Below are 15,673 nucleotides of genomic sequence, written 5' to 3'. Positions count from 1 at the left end.
GATAAAATGTGTTTTTGCCTAATTAAAGTGTAATATTAATAATGCAAGAGAAAATAAGACTCCTGGGTCTCTTAAAATGAACAGCTAAGTTTCCTTTTTTAGAAAAAAAATATTTATATTTTTTAAATGCATTGAATGCAATGCATACATCAAAAATAAACATTTAATTATTACCCATTGTTTCTCTGTCTGTACTTGTACTGTGAACAATGACAATAAAGTTGGCAGATGAATTAAGTGCATTTAAGTGCCATTCAGTTGTGGTTTTAAATAAAGCATTTTCTGAGATGCACATTAAACATTAAACACATAAAACATTCATTTAATTTATCTTTTAATTATTTAAAATTAACCTAACTTTTTGGTAAACAAAGGGGATTTACTATTAAAAATAAAACATGGAAGAAATGTTGTGAGATTAAACCTTAAAAAAAATAATGTTTTTTTTTGTTTGTTTTTTTAGTAGGCTATGTACATTCTGCTGAACAATAGTCTTTAACCGGACTTTTATTTTGACGGGTTGACGTACATTTACAGTTCTGTGTATGTGATGTGACGCTAGTTTTACTCAAATCAAACGGTCAAATGCTCATGAAGTGACTGTCAGTGCAGTTCTGCAGATGTTGTTCATGTGTTCACGTCCTTATTTAGTGAGACAGCAGAAGCTAAAATTACCGGAGCGTCACGCACGCTTCAGTGTGTTTAATAAAGAAAGACGCTCTTCTGCTCCATTCATTAACAGAGACACGCAGAACATGCAGGATTCATATTTAAATAGACTGTTCCGGCTTAATATTTACAGATATTAGTCCATATCGTGATTTGATGTAAGTGCAATGACCTATTTTTGATTAATTCAGTCAAAATGTGGCAAATTCCGTGCCATTCCGCGGTAAACTGTAAATTCAGTTTTTATGACTGGATTCCGCGATTCCCTCCTCGTTTTCTGCATCGTGGAAATCATAGGGCCCTAGTTGTGGTATGCCAGCTCTATCTTGCAATGGACACACACCACGACGTTCTCTTTACGTTTGCCCGCGCCCTCAAATCAAAACACTACTGACTCCTCGCAGTATGCGATTTCGGATGCAGCGCTTGTGTCTCCTTCCGCTTTGTGGGTGACGTAAACGCGTTGTCACTTTAAAAAAATCATCGAGAAAGAACCTGCCGTGAGATTTAAAATACATTAAAAGAGGCTTCGAGGCAGAGGAATTTGCCTTGATCATTTTTTGTAATCGAGTAACTCGAGTTACTCGAGGAATCGTTCCAGCCCTAATGAAAATTATGACAAAATATCATCGCCAATGAACCTTTATCATGTGACGAAGGTGATACGCAACATAAATGCTGCTCATGTGATGCTGACTATAATTCAATATTGTTGATGAATAAAAACAATACTAAATGTGGTTTACAAAATAAAAACTATGCTAAAATGTCTCTTCATTTTCATTGACCAAAACGAGATGAAACTAAATGTTATTTCGTCTTGTTTATTCATGTTGCTATTTTGCAGTATTTCTCTTTCCCGTTTCTCACTTCAAGGGCTGTGTCAGGTCGAAAAAATTAAAATGACAGCTTCACACAAAGACTAGGCTAAAATTAAAGCAGGCCACCAAAAACAACACTACTGGCAACCACTCACAACATCCTAAGACCTTGGTGGTCTTTTGTATACTCTGATGCTTTAATGTGTATCAAAGGTACCTACTGTACATTTCTCTAATGGCTTTTTAAATTTGGTCTGTCAAAGCATCACTTGTCTGATGATAGCTGCGGCTCCATGGTGTCATCTAATTAGACAACATAATGTCTGGATGTTTAAAGAGGATCACTGTTCAAATCACTCAAATGCAAGGAAGCCATATGAACATCCAAGATGGGAGATGCATTTTAAATAAACATGTAAACATTACTCGGATTAGTCTCACAAACATTGCCCATCAGCATCCATGAGTCATCTCACAGTGAGGTGTGCCAGCCCATTGATAAACCACTAAAGTGCTCCTAAGATGGTCTGAGTCTCTTATGACCCCATAAGACAGAACATGATCCTATTGTATAAAACTGAATGACATAAAGTCTCTTTAAACATTTAGCTAACAAGAGCGTACAGACCGTAAACACAGACAGAGCTAGTATGGATTACTGAGGGATGAAAGCGTAGAAGAGATGGGAATTGTCCATTACATCAGTGCATTACTGGGAATAAAAGTAAATAATTGCATTACTTTGGGGACCTCATTTATGACATGAAAACAGATCAAACGGATATGTCAGAGGCATTTTTGCAACATTAATTAATTTATAAAATGTATCTGTATTCCTGTTGCTCAAACGTTAGCAACACCAAGGTTGTGTGTTTGATCATTAGTTTGATTTTACAGAGAACTGTTTCTTTAATTCACTTTGGATGAAAGCATTATCCTAATACATAAAGGCAAATGGTTTCATGAAGGATTTGGACAATTTGTTTTGCTCGTGTTTTACAATTGGCTGATGGGCTTTTGCACACTAGCAATGTTTGGTGTGTTGCTAAAGTGTTCTTGGGGGTCATTAGGGCATTGTTCTGCCATTTTCTAGGGTGTGTTGGTTGATTGCTAACCAACACTAGCCAAAGAGCTTTAACGCTGTCTGAAATCTCCTTAATATAGTGCACTATTTGAAGGGACAGTCTTTTTTCCTTGTTTTTTTTTTTTCTTTTTTTGGTGGTGTACGAAAAAACAGTGGACTCTTACAATACCATAATGCACTGCATTTCTGAGTGTACAAATTATGAACATTCAACTGCTCCAATACCCATAATTAGTGGTCGACCGATATGTTTTTTGACAGCCGATGCCAATATCTTGGAAGACAGGTGGGCCGATAGCTGATATAAAGCCGTATTTAAGAAATTTGAAATAATTTGACAATGGATTAAAAATAAATGTGTAAAAGCAACATATTTATACTTTAGATGACAGTATTTTTCACAAATAAATATTTTATAAAATTATTATAAAAAAAAGTAAACCCTGTAACCAACCGGGCACTCAGTATTTTGGGAAGTTTGTGTGCATTGGGAATCATATTTTTCAAATAAAGCCAGGGTAACCCTCATTTTCCATACAGCACTCAGTGAAAATGACATGAATTTGACAGTGGGCAAATGCATAAAGCACAGCATAATTTGAAATCATAGAGTTTATAGTTTAAAGCATTCAATTCACACGGACTGACCATCACGCAGAGAACACGTGATCATGCTGGATCAAAATGCACACTTCATAAGATCTCTCAGCTGGATTCGACTTAGTTTGCAAGGTTTGTGAAATGTTCATTAGTCATTCAAAGATTTGTTTATATAAATTCGTATTTGCTTAATGCTCATGGCAAATGAGAAAGTATTATGTTTGCCTTTCTATTACTAATGGACCTAATATAAAATAAATGGTTATAATACTTTCTGCATACATTAATTCCTTTGTTTACCCCTTCAATCTGATTATTAGACATAACTGTTAATGACAATGATGAACAAGAGAGAGAGCGTGAGCACTGTGTGCGCTCAGGCGCTTCTGCTCTAAGTGCTGTCAAAATAAAAGTCGACCTAGCAGAAAAACTTATCGGCCAATATATCATACAATATCAGCCGATATATCGGCCTTGGCTATATATCGGTTGACCACTACCCATAATGCTTTGAGGATCAAGGCTAATGATTTCCAGTATCCTGCCAGAAGATACTGTCCACAGCAGAATCAGTTGTGTTCATTTTAAATCCGTTTACTTATGGTTTGACAAATTTTGAGATCATTTTGTTATTATTGAAGCTTAGATATTGTATTCGATATTGTATTAGATATTACTAGATATTGTAAGCACACTGGCAGAGTTGGAGAGAGGGAAAGAAATGTGAGAATAATGAGTCCGTACAAGTTTCCTGCTGACATTTTGGAATACTCCAGGGTTTTTATGCTTTAACATCACAACATGCGTAATAAATGTAATACTCTTGAGTATAATCAGCTTTGAGAAATAACCATCTTTACAAGACCCGTTTAAAAAAATTTAAATAAAATAAAATCTGCTTGTGTTGTTGGGTAATTGGTTTGCATGTAAACCAATAAAACAGGTTAAACAATCAACTTTTTTGTAATTATTATTAGCATGATGTGTGCATTTAAATGTGATTAGTGTCAAGATTTACTCACTGGATTTCATTTACTTCTGCACACCGTATTAGTAGACTAATTTTATAAAGATACAGCCCCTGATATTCTAGTCTCTATAGCTTGGGGCCCTATGAAATCAGTTTTATTTTATTATTTATGCATTTTTTTCTGGACTCTTTTAATACTGGTTAAATTGCATTAATCAAAAAGCAGGTCTAATTCATTTAAATATTTAAAGGGGCCATATGACATTGCTAAAAATACAACCCGAATTCCGGAAAAGTTGGGACGTTTTTTAAATTTTAATAAAATGAAAACTAAAGGAATTTCAAATCACATGAGCCAATATTTTATTCACAATAGAACATAGATAACGTAGCAAATGTTTAAACTGAGAAATTTTACACTTTTATCCACTTAATTAGCTCATTTAAAATTTAATGCCTGCTACAGGTCTCAAAAAAGTTGGCACGGGGGCAACAAATGGCTAAAAAAGCAAGCAGTTTTGAAAAGATTCAGCTGGGAGAACATCTAGTGATTAATTAAGTTAATTGATATCAGGTCTGTAACATGATTAGCTATAAAAGCTTTGTCTTAGAGAAGCAGAGTCTCTCAGAAGTAAAGATGGGCAGAGGCTCTCCAATCTGTGAAAGACTGCGTAAAAAAATTGTGGAAAACTTTAAAAACAATGTTCCTCAACGTCAAATTGCAAAGGCTTTGCAAATCTCATCATCTACAGTGCATAACATCATCAAAAGATTCAGAGAAACTGGAGAAATCTCTGTGCGTAAGGGACAAGGCCGGAGACCTTTATTGGATGCCCGTGGTCTTCGGGCTCTCAGACGACACTGCATCACTCATCGGCATGATTGTGTCAATGACATTACTAAATGGGCCCGGAATACTTTCAGAAACCACTGTTGGTAAACACAATCCGCCGTGCCATCAGCAGATGCCAACTAAAGCTCTATCATGCAAAAAGGAAGCCATATGTGAACATGGTCCAGAAGCGCCGTCGTGTCCTGTGGGCCAAGGCTCATTTAAAATGGACTATTTCAAAGTGGAATAGTGTTTTATGGTCAGACGAGTCCAAATGGCTAGTTGGAAATCACGGACGCCGTGTCCTCCTGGCTAAAGAGGAGGGAGACCTTCCAGCATGTTATCAGTGTTCAGTTCAAAAGCCAGCATCTCTGATGGTATGGGGGTGCATAAGTGCATACGGTATGGGCAGCTTGCATGTTTTGGAAGGCTCTGTGAATGCTGAAAGGTATATAAAGGTTTTAGAGCAACATATGCTTCCCTCCAAACAACGTCTATTTCAGGGAAGGCCTTGTTTATTTCAGCAGGACAATGCAAAACCAGATACTGCAGCTATAACAACAGCATGGCTTCGTCGTAGAAGAGTCCGGGTGCTAACCTGGCCTGCCTGCAGTCCAGATCTTTCACCTATAGAGAACATTTGGCGCATCATTAAACGAAAAATACGTCAAAGACGACCACGAACTCTTCATCAGCTGGAAATCTATATAAGGCAAGAATGGGACCAAATTCCTACAGCAACTCATAGCCTCAATGCCCATACGTCTTCAAACTGTTTTGAAAAGAAAAGGAGATGCTACACCATGGTAAACATGCCCCGTCCCAACTATTTTGAGACCTGTAGCAGAAATCAAAATTGAAATGAGCTCATTTTGTGCATAAAATTGTAAACTTTCTCAATTTAAACATTTGCTATGTTATCTATGTTCTATTGTGAATAAAATATTGGCTCATGTGATTTGAAAGTCTTTTAGTTTTCATTTTATTAAAATTTAAAAAACGTCCCAACTTTTCCGGAATTCGGGTTGTAATAATGCAATTTATTTATGCAGTTAAAGGTTCAAAAAACACATTTTCCACAATGTACATTGCTCCTCTATGCCCCGCCTTGCTGAAACGAGTCAATTTTTACAAAGCTCATTATTCTGAAAAGTGAGGTGCGCTCTGATTGGCCAGCTATTCAGTGCATTATGATTGGCCAAATTACATACTGTGATGCCATGTGTCCCAGCTTGGAGCAACAAGACAAAAATAATACAGCCCATTATTAATGAGGCATTTGTCACATCCAGTGGGGACATAATTATGGATTATAATGACTTATATTGTCTTTTTACGCATGATGTTGCGTATCACCCTGTGTAAACAAAACCATGTCTGCATTTGTGATAGGAGAAACCGCAAACAAGTGCTACTCTTCTCAAAACTCACGTTTGAATCATCAGTGGCAAATTCTTTGTAAAATGTACTTAGAAACAGTCAGAAGCACCAGACTGTCCGTGCAAAGATGGAACTGCCCCAGTTTTTAGAAATGGACACCGGCATTGTAGCCTACTCTCCCAGGAAACGGTCCTCGTCCTCCATAAAATATGCTGCACACATTTGAATATTTGGGTTGAACCGTTCTGGAACAGTGTTGTAAATACCACTTAACCACTGATTTTTAGTTGATCTTTTTTTTGAAAGACAAACAAAGTAGTGTCACTTTAACAACGAAACGCATGGCTTCTCCACAACATGGCGGCAGCAACAACAATACTACAGCGAGAATAAAAATTACGCCGCCTTTCTTTGCATGAACATTTGGGCAGCGTTATGCAAATCTTCCCACATCGTGACGTAGACATGTGGGGCCTTGTTAGAATTAACCATTTTAGGTATGTGTGGTTGACTTAACTGTTATAAAGAATATATCTTTGGATTTGAACCTTTAGTCTTTGCAACTTTACAGATCTTGTAGCACTCCAAAGAGAAAGGAAAAATTTTAATCGCATCATATGACCCCTTTAAGATCGTTTTTTTTTTTTTAAAGCTAAAATTAAAATTAATTATTCTAACTGCTGTGAGAAAAGGCTATAAATGATCCGCCACCTGCAGGATCCTCACATGTGATAGTCTTGTAGCCGGGGCAACTTCTTTGTTTACAGATATGACGTAATGATTAAGCAGCATGCTTGAAAACGGCAAAAACCTACCCGTACCACTCAAATTAGAAAACATTATTATAAGCTTAACATTGTTTTAAACACTGGCTGGTCATGTACTTGCTCAAATATTGATTTCGAATCATTTTTAACTCAAAGTTACAGACTGCAGCTTTGAAGGTCTGTTAAAAAATTACACTAAGATCCTATGAAATCTTTTATTTTTCTCAATCCAGGTTTTTTTTTTTTTTTTTTTTTACCAAATTTTGTTTTCCATTTTAAATTTTATTGATTCCTTTTTAATGGTTTCATTAAACTGATAATCAAAAACATCTCTAATTGATTCTATCTGTCGGTCCGTCTGTGCTATACCTAGATATGGTTATTTGATTAGAATTTTTTTTTTTTTTTTGCTAAGTAAATTCTGGTGAATATTCTGTGACGAGTGGGGCGGGGCCGAGAGATTTGGAAATGAGCGACACCTGCTCGACCCACCGGTCTCGCGTCCCACGGAGGAGATCGGAAGGATACAAAAGAGGAGCGACGACAGTGAAGGACGAGAGAGGACCAGGCCTGGGCTTTATTTTGTGTTTGCTTTTGTTTGTGCGCAACAGTCGTCCGTGAGGGGCTGTCGCCACGCCGTTTTGTGTGTATTTGGTTATTAAAGTTTCATTTGAATGTCCGCTGGTTCCCGCCTTCTCCTTCCCGTGATGAAGTTTGTAATCTGTTACATATTCCTTTAAAATAATGTTCTAAAAATAATAGTATTAGCAGTGGTAGTAGTGCTATCATTAGGTAATATCTTTGTGACCGTTTAAGTTAAACTTATGATGGGTTGCTGCAAGACCTTGAAGTTTTTGTTTGTATAGGTTCTCAAAAGAAACTGTAAAATACTCTCTCAGAAAACGACGCATCTGAAAACACTGCGAGCATCACACACATTTCAGTATGTGTGTAGTAAACAAAGCCTCACTTCTATGCCATTTATACACATGAGAAATGCAGAACATGCAGGTTTCACATTTAAAGATTTTTTTTGGATTAATATTCGCAGAAACTTGTCTATATCATTTTGATTTTAATTGTACTGATCTACTTTTGATTTATCCATTTAGAATTATTTTACTGGATTCCGCGATTCCTTCCACATTTTCTGCATCGCAGAACTCACAGGGCCATATTTTATGTAAGTCCAATGGATCTTTCTGTCCACCCAGTGAAAATCATAAATGCATTTGCTTAGTAAAATTATTTCTCAAAAAGCCACATCATTTAAAGTTTAATTTGTATTTAGCATAATTTAATATCAAGTATAATAAAACTTATTGCTAACACTGGGTCAGATGACCTTGGACTGTAGAGTCAGTGCAGTGTGACTGACTTGTCTTTTCCCAGCTCTGGTTTTACTTCCATCTTAAATTATTTCTCTGCACACTCCTCCGGCCAAACCAGACACGGGCTGCATGGAAGCATGATTGTGAATATACAGACTGCTGTATAGTCCGACCGGAGGTTTTCAACAGTGGCTCTCTTTTTTCTGCTCTCTCTCTCTCTCGCGCTCTCTCTCTCTCTCTCAGTTTGACCCTTAATCTTATTTAAGGATTGTACACATTTTAAGGGAGTTATGACATGCCCGAATTTGGGTGGCCTTGACAAGAATCTGGGGGACATAGTGTGTATCTGTTTATCTAGGACAATTCTTCTGTTGTCTATGTGCCAACTGAGACACACGGGCTGCACACAGATGCCAACTTAAACAAGCAGCCCACATGCCTCAGAAATAGATCCATAAATATTCTCCTCTAGTTTAGTTAATAAATCCACTACAGTTTTTATAGGCTTCTCAGTAAAGTGAATGTTTTTCTAGACTCACAACTATCATCAGTATTTAGTCTAAGTCTGGCCAAGAACTGCCTACTTGGACAGAAAAAAGCCATTATTTGAGTATCGTGTATATTTTCATATTTGCATGACCATTAATCTTTTTTAAAATAGCAGTTACAAGTTATTGAATGTCAACCATTACACGAAGTTTTTTTGCAAATGCTTAGTTTTATGCACAGTATTCAGATGGTCAGCAGTCTGAAACAGTGTCATATTTCACAATCACTTAAACAAAACATTTCATAACATAAAACGATAGATGTGGGGAATCTGCAGCGCTCAGCCAGATACACTCACAGCAGTATAGTATGACAGCGAAATCCTGTTTGAATCTAAATTCCTCCTTAAATGATTAAGCTGAAGCCCTCCCCCATTTCCTCTCTCACAGGTGTTTTGTTTCACCATCAAGTGTAAGCTTGGCCTTAAATGTATCACCTCACAGGTGTGAAGGATCTGTCTGTGCCCTCACACATGTGGTGAAAAGTTTTGGTGATGTTATGGTGTGAGCATCAGTGCTCCGTATGAAGATCGTCATGTTTTTCAGGCCTGGCGTTGGGCCATGTAATCACGTCTGGAGCGCTGAGGGTACAGAGGGTGTGACGTTTGTGTTGGTGTGGGTCTTTTGAAGAGGAAATGGTAAACAGTTCTTAGATCTTCTCATAGTTCGCTGTTTTCCCTCACAATAGATGGGCCACCATGTAAATTGTATGTTAAACAAAAACCAAACCACATCAATAAAGTTTCAGCCACTTCAATGACCTTGCAGTAATGAAATTTGCAGTAATGTAAACTATAAAATAACAAGTACAATATTTAAGAACTTCTAAGATGTGTCAATGAGACGTGAAACCATACTTTACCATTTCCCCAGAAGAGTATAATTGCTGCTGAAACAGATGTTTGTTCTGAGACGAGTCAGTGAGTACTTGTTGGAGACAGCTAGAGGACACAACATATCGACATTAGTGTATATTTTAAGCTCTTGGTTTACAGAATTTGCTTGGAGATCTTATGGAGCAATTGTTTGTTTCTTATGTCCTTGAAATCCGAATTAACCGATGAAGGAACAGGAAAAACTGAAGGGAAGACCATTAAATCGAAGTATCACACAAAGTCCTCAAATAAAACCATTAAAAAGATGACGATCTGGTTGATATAGTTGATAGAAGTCTAATCAGTGAAGCCTTTTTCTATCAAATGCTGATAATTAAAAAAAAAAAAAAAAAACACAAACAAAATGAAAGCATTTAAAAAGAGAAAACATAAGAATTTAATTAGAATTCTATATATAGGTTCCATGAAAAAGGATTGTCCTTGGCACAAATGGAGGCAGTCATTTCTCAGAAAGAGTACAACGACATCCACACCCGACCGATACCATCTGTAGTCTCAATGCTTACCATGTTGTCTTACAGTATATGAGGGCCTTGGGCTTCAGTTTCTGTGAGTAGTGTTTGGTATACGTAGCTGCTCTGTAAGATGTGAATAGGAGTGCAAACACTCCACACCACATCAAAGTGCCCCTGATGGCCGTGACGTCCAGAAGACACCACAATGATGTAGCATGAATGATCCGTTCAATGATGTCTTCCTAGGAAAGGAACCGTTCATTTCCTGCTGAAGATACTGACACAGGTCTTTTAAATGTGACGTACTAATGTAATTTTGTAAGTTTATTCGGTAAGAAAGATGTTTGTTGTAGTGAATTTCAATGGGGCAGTAAACAAAAAAATATAATTTTGACTGCCATGTACTAAACTTAAATCTTGAAGGTGCAATGGGTGATTGTCTTCAGAAATTATTTTTTGTTATACTGGTTGAAACTCTCTTCACATCCTGATAGCAATTATTAAGATAAGTGAATTTGAATTATTTAGCTGTATTTATATATTCTGTAGAAGGCGTAGTACCAATAGATGTACGTTCAATCCTAACACATGCTGTGCAGACAGAGCTAGAAATGGCAGACAAACATGGACTTGAATTGGGAACTGCTGATGTAGCCTGTTGTAGTAATGTTGTCTCTGGTATTCTGGTCTGTGAGCATAAAAGCATTCAGGGGGCATGGCTTTGGACGGCGATTGCAGGGAGGGTGGGACATTCGCTTTCAGTGTTATCAGGTTAATGTTAGCATTTTCCAAGATCTCCTATTGTACCTTTAATTTGAGATTTGTCCTAAGTAGCTTCAAGCATTTAGACAGTTACTTGATTTCTATTGTTGGGAATTCTGGGTAACCTGTCCCACAGCAGAATCTCAGTGGTCTGTAAGGACCACCCATTGGACCAGCGGCGGAATTCAGTGGCGTAGGCAAAGCTAAAATGCAGCTTCTGTAAAGCGCACACAATTCATCAAGATTTAGTATAAATTTGACTCTATTTCCGTGCTTAATCTGACTCCAATTTCAATTGTCTTAATTTCAAAATCCTTGTTTGTTTGAAACATCATAATTATGATTTATTGTTAGTTATTTTGAGGTTTCCCCCATCGGTGTCAAAAAAAGTTTGGATTGCCTGAAATTTGGTGTCTATTTTAGTTTACTTTTATATTTTTTGTTGTATTTATTTTGTAATATTTATTACTATTTTTGTGTGTTTTTTTTATCATGTTATCATACAGTTGCTTATTAAAAACAAACCACTAAAGGCCAGGCATTACATTAAGTTTACCTTGCATACCATGTTAACATGGTTTGTTTTTGAATGTATTTGTTTCTCTGTGTTCAGGCTGTTGGCCGTGTGTTACTGCTTCAGTTGATCGATTATCTGACCAGCAGTTATCTGAGTGATCCGCTGGCGACACGTTTGTTGAACAGCAGTCGTGTGCACATCCTGCCATCCATGAACCCAGACGGCTTTGAGTCATCTGCTCGGGAATGCACGAATACAAAAGGCCGGTAAGTGTGAGAGAGATGCCAAAACAATGGCCAGCATGCCCAAAGTTTAACATAGGCATATCATTAAAATCTGGAAAGAAGTAACAATTAATGAGACATCAACATTATGTCCTTCATTTTTGTACTTATTGCATCCATACATGTACTTGCTACTACCTGGAGATATTTCTAGTCTCAGGCCTACTAGGGGCAATGTGGTGTACAGTTTCATTCTGCATGGACTGGGTAGAGTTTAACATTAAGTTTGTACAATTGAATAAAAGGATAATCCGTTTTTCCATGATCACCCTTTTAATATTCAGAAGAACAAAATCATTTGTTCTGTCAAAAGCTGAATTTATTTTCAGTATATTTCCAAGTTGTCAGAGCCTGTAATGGTCTGCACAGAGAAATCATGCCTCGGATGAGACGTTTAGATACAGCACGATTTTCCAACAAATCATCCAAAACCTTGCAGATAAGCAGGATACAAAAGCAGAAAACACATGTATTCTATCGCATGAGGGATCTTACTCACAAATACAGGTGCGCAAAGAAAAACCTCCATTATAGCAAACAGACTGAACTCAAACTGTATGACCCACAGACTCCCAAACAGTGGTTTTCCTGGAGGAAAGGGGTGTCATAAACCCTGAAGCAATGGAAAAATAACTTCCTTGGTCTGTCGCCACAACCTGCTGATATACAAAAATCTACCCACGTGGAAAAAATGGTGAAATCTTCAATCAGAAGATATGAAATCTCCTATCTGGATGACTGAGTTTTATTCATCTCTGTGGATGTAACAATGTGGCTTTTGACCAGACCATGCCAACAGGATGACAAAATGCTGTACAATCACTTTGGTGTCTTTCTGATTCCAATGATACCAATCAAATACAAGTCAGCACCTCATGTTGTCCTTTTTTGTTCAGAGAAACTAGTTGATGTAGATTGATTGTATGGAGGCAAGGTGTGGAAGTTCAAGTTACCATTGGGTGATCTCAATCTGTAATCACTCCGCATGGTTAGAAATAAAGCAAACTTAATCCATGAATGCATGAATGTTTTGCTAATTATATTGCAAGAAATCAGTCAGAAATCATAGGTGGAGTCCTATCAAATTTGGTAAATGTTACATTGTTGTTATATACCAATCTGTGAGCCACAGAGGCTGTTAAGTGATCAAATTGAGCTCAATTATACAAAAGAGCAGTCACACAGAGAGAAGGCCAGTTAGAAAAACTGCCGACTGACAGCACAGCGACTTGCCAGCCTGCCACAATTAAACCTCTAGAAGTGTGAATGCACATTTAAAAGGTCGCTGTCTTTATAGGCAGTTGATAGTGAGGCAACCCACTAGGCCATGTGAGATAAGTTCAGTCATATGTCCAACTCCGTCAGCCCCAGGATTTTGGCGGCACACCAGACCTCATCTAATACCATAGAAGCCACATCCTTGGATATGAACAGTCCCGCTCCTGCAGCCTGAGACCACATAAGCGCTCCTGCTCAGATGGGGCGCAATTGGAAACAGATATAATCTGGATTTGATGATATGGTGGGCAAGCTCAGAGAGGAGGAGATTGAGCAAGAGTGAAAAGCGAGCGGGTATGCTACAACAGCAGCCACGCAGCTGTGCACACTGACGATGATGACGATGGTATTTTTATGTGCTGCGGTTCGCTCTTATTGCCGTGGCTTTTAGTACGAGCTTCCTGTGAGGTTTGGCAGCCCTGCATGTACCACTGCTCTCAACCAACCGAAACAAACAACATGACCCGTCAGTCGCTGCCACTGTCTCTTATTTTGTTCAGGCAGAGCTCAACCTATGACATTTCACATGAGGAACAGATGGGAAGCACAAGCAAATGTATCATTTTGATTTCAGTTCTGAATCCGGTTACTTAAATAGATCATGAAATGCAGTTTCAGATTTTACATTTTCTCAAGATTAGTTCAGAAAGTTTACCAAGTTTTTTTTTGTACCAAAACAGGTCAGAGATTTGAAAAAATGGTCAGCCATTTTGCACAGCTTCAGTTATTTTATTCCCGTTGTAAGCTCCTTGAAATATGCCAGCTTGGCTGTTGTGGACTAAAGGACCACACCTGGCCGAAGTTTTGTAATCACAATATCTGGGGGAAACACCAGGTTTGTTTCCTGCTCCGCTGAGGTTCATCCATTTCCCAGATAACTCACCAGCTGAGTTTTCTTTTCTAGGTTCAACCAGTTAGCCCCTTGACCCTGCTTACCCACTGAAATGGCTTTAGTCTGCCGCCTCATCTGTTCCTCCATGAACTGTCTCTTCTGCTTTGACGTTGCCTTCTACCATTGATTTGATTTTGGGATGAGTCCAAAGTCAGCTCTCCCTTGTTGGACTTGAACTACCAAATCCGCACAGATTTTTTTTTTTTTTACTGCTGCCAGTCAGTGAGGGTCATAACCACCCTTGCTTTTGTACATTTGAATTCTTCCTTCAGACTTTTAATGGGTAGTTCCAGTTTGCCACTCCCATACAGTAACACAGCACTTAAGTACTGTGGAAGTCCGAAACCCTATTTGACTTGTGCACTTATCACCCAGTCCAGCTTTTGTCTTTGCTGGGGGGAAACTTGTACTGTTAAAGGTTACACAAGTCTAGGGAGAGTGTAGTCACCACAGTTTAGTTGCCCTGGCAAAAAGGTCTTATTGATGTTCTATGTACAAGATGGAACCTGCCAGTTGTTCAAACTGCCCAGTGCCTATGAGCTTTTCATCGTACAATCTACTCAAACCTTTCACTGGCCTTTCTGAAACCGTTGGTACAGGCATTTCATCATATACTCTTTGATCTGTGACATGACTTTTAACAAGAATGAGGAACTAATCTAAAGGTGTTGGCCAGATAAAGAAACAAGTGCAGTTGCCTTTTCTTTTTCTTTTAAAGGTGCCATGTGCAAAAATTGAGCTAAAAATATTTAAAAAATTACCTACACGCATCAAAAGTATGAGAAGAAATAAGGGCGATGATGTCATAAAAAAAATGTAAAGTTATAGTGCTGCAGAGATATCAACCTTAATTAGCAGTATCATTACTAGCCCCGGCCCGACAGGTGTCGTAATACCAGTTTTGGCCATGGGAGGCGGTATGCGGGCAACATAACCACCAGCCAACCTGCAATACACGAATAACTCGCACGGCTTGTGGGCGTAATCTAACCTGATGTCAATCAAGCGGAAGGATGGTTGAAGCCCTTGGCAAGAGACCACCACCCGCTACAGGGAAACAACCACGCTCGGAAACACAAATCAAATCCGATAAGAAAAGGAGCCGAACCAGAGTAAACATCGGCACTGCTTTCAATCGCTGGAGACAACTGATGGACCTGAAAGAAATGAGGTTCGACACAGAACTTGCAACATTTCTTTTGGATTGGTAAGTTAGATGCTGTTAGTATTTCGCTAGAAGTTTGTTTTATATGTTTGTGTATTTTTTTTCGGGAAGTTATAACATAGAAATGTATCGAAGGCTGTTCTATAAACGTGCTAATGTTAGCGATGGCTAACCGTAGCTGCGTTTGATAATTAGCTAGCTATAACTTACCCATATTTTTATATCATAAGTAACCTGCTCTATCTAGTCTGTTGGTCTCCGTGTCCTCTTTGCTTTGTGATTTTTCTGTACGTGAGAAAATTGATGTGTGGCGTGAAAGTGTGTGAAAAGAGTCAATTGCGTGTGTCTCACGGTGAATGCTTGAGAGTTGGCAGCTCTGGTTACGTTGGTTGGCGCTAGCTTGGTCAACATCAGCTGTCTGA

General features: G+C 38.2%; 1 protein-coding gene across 2 annotated transcripts in view; it reads left to right on the top strand.

The window, feature by feature from the left end:
* Positions 1 to 15,673, top strand: part of LOC132105892 (carboxypeptidase M-like) — a 51,739-nt gene that overhangs the window by 11,144 nt on the left and 24,922 nt on the right. For both annotated transcript variants that reach the window (XM_059511372.1, XM_059511374.1), the window contains exon 4: positions 11,729 to 11,898. In XM_059511372.1, the coding sequence (XP_059367355.1) occupies positions 11,729 to 11,898 (170 nt within the window). The remainder of the gene's footprint in view (positions 1 to 11,728; positions 11,899 to 15,673) is intronic.

This window comes from Carassius carassius, chromosome 26 (genome assembly GCF_963082965.1).
Source record: "Carassius carassius chromosome 26, fCarCar2.1, whole genome shotgun sequence".
NCBI lineage: Eukaryota > Metazoa > Chordata > Actinopteri > Cypriniformes > Cyprinidae > Carassius > Carassius carassius.
This window is presented reverse-complemented; position numbering and strand designations above follow the sequence as displayed.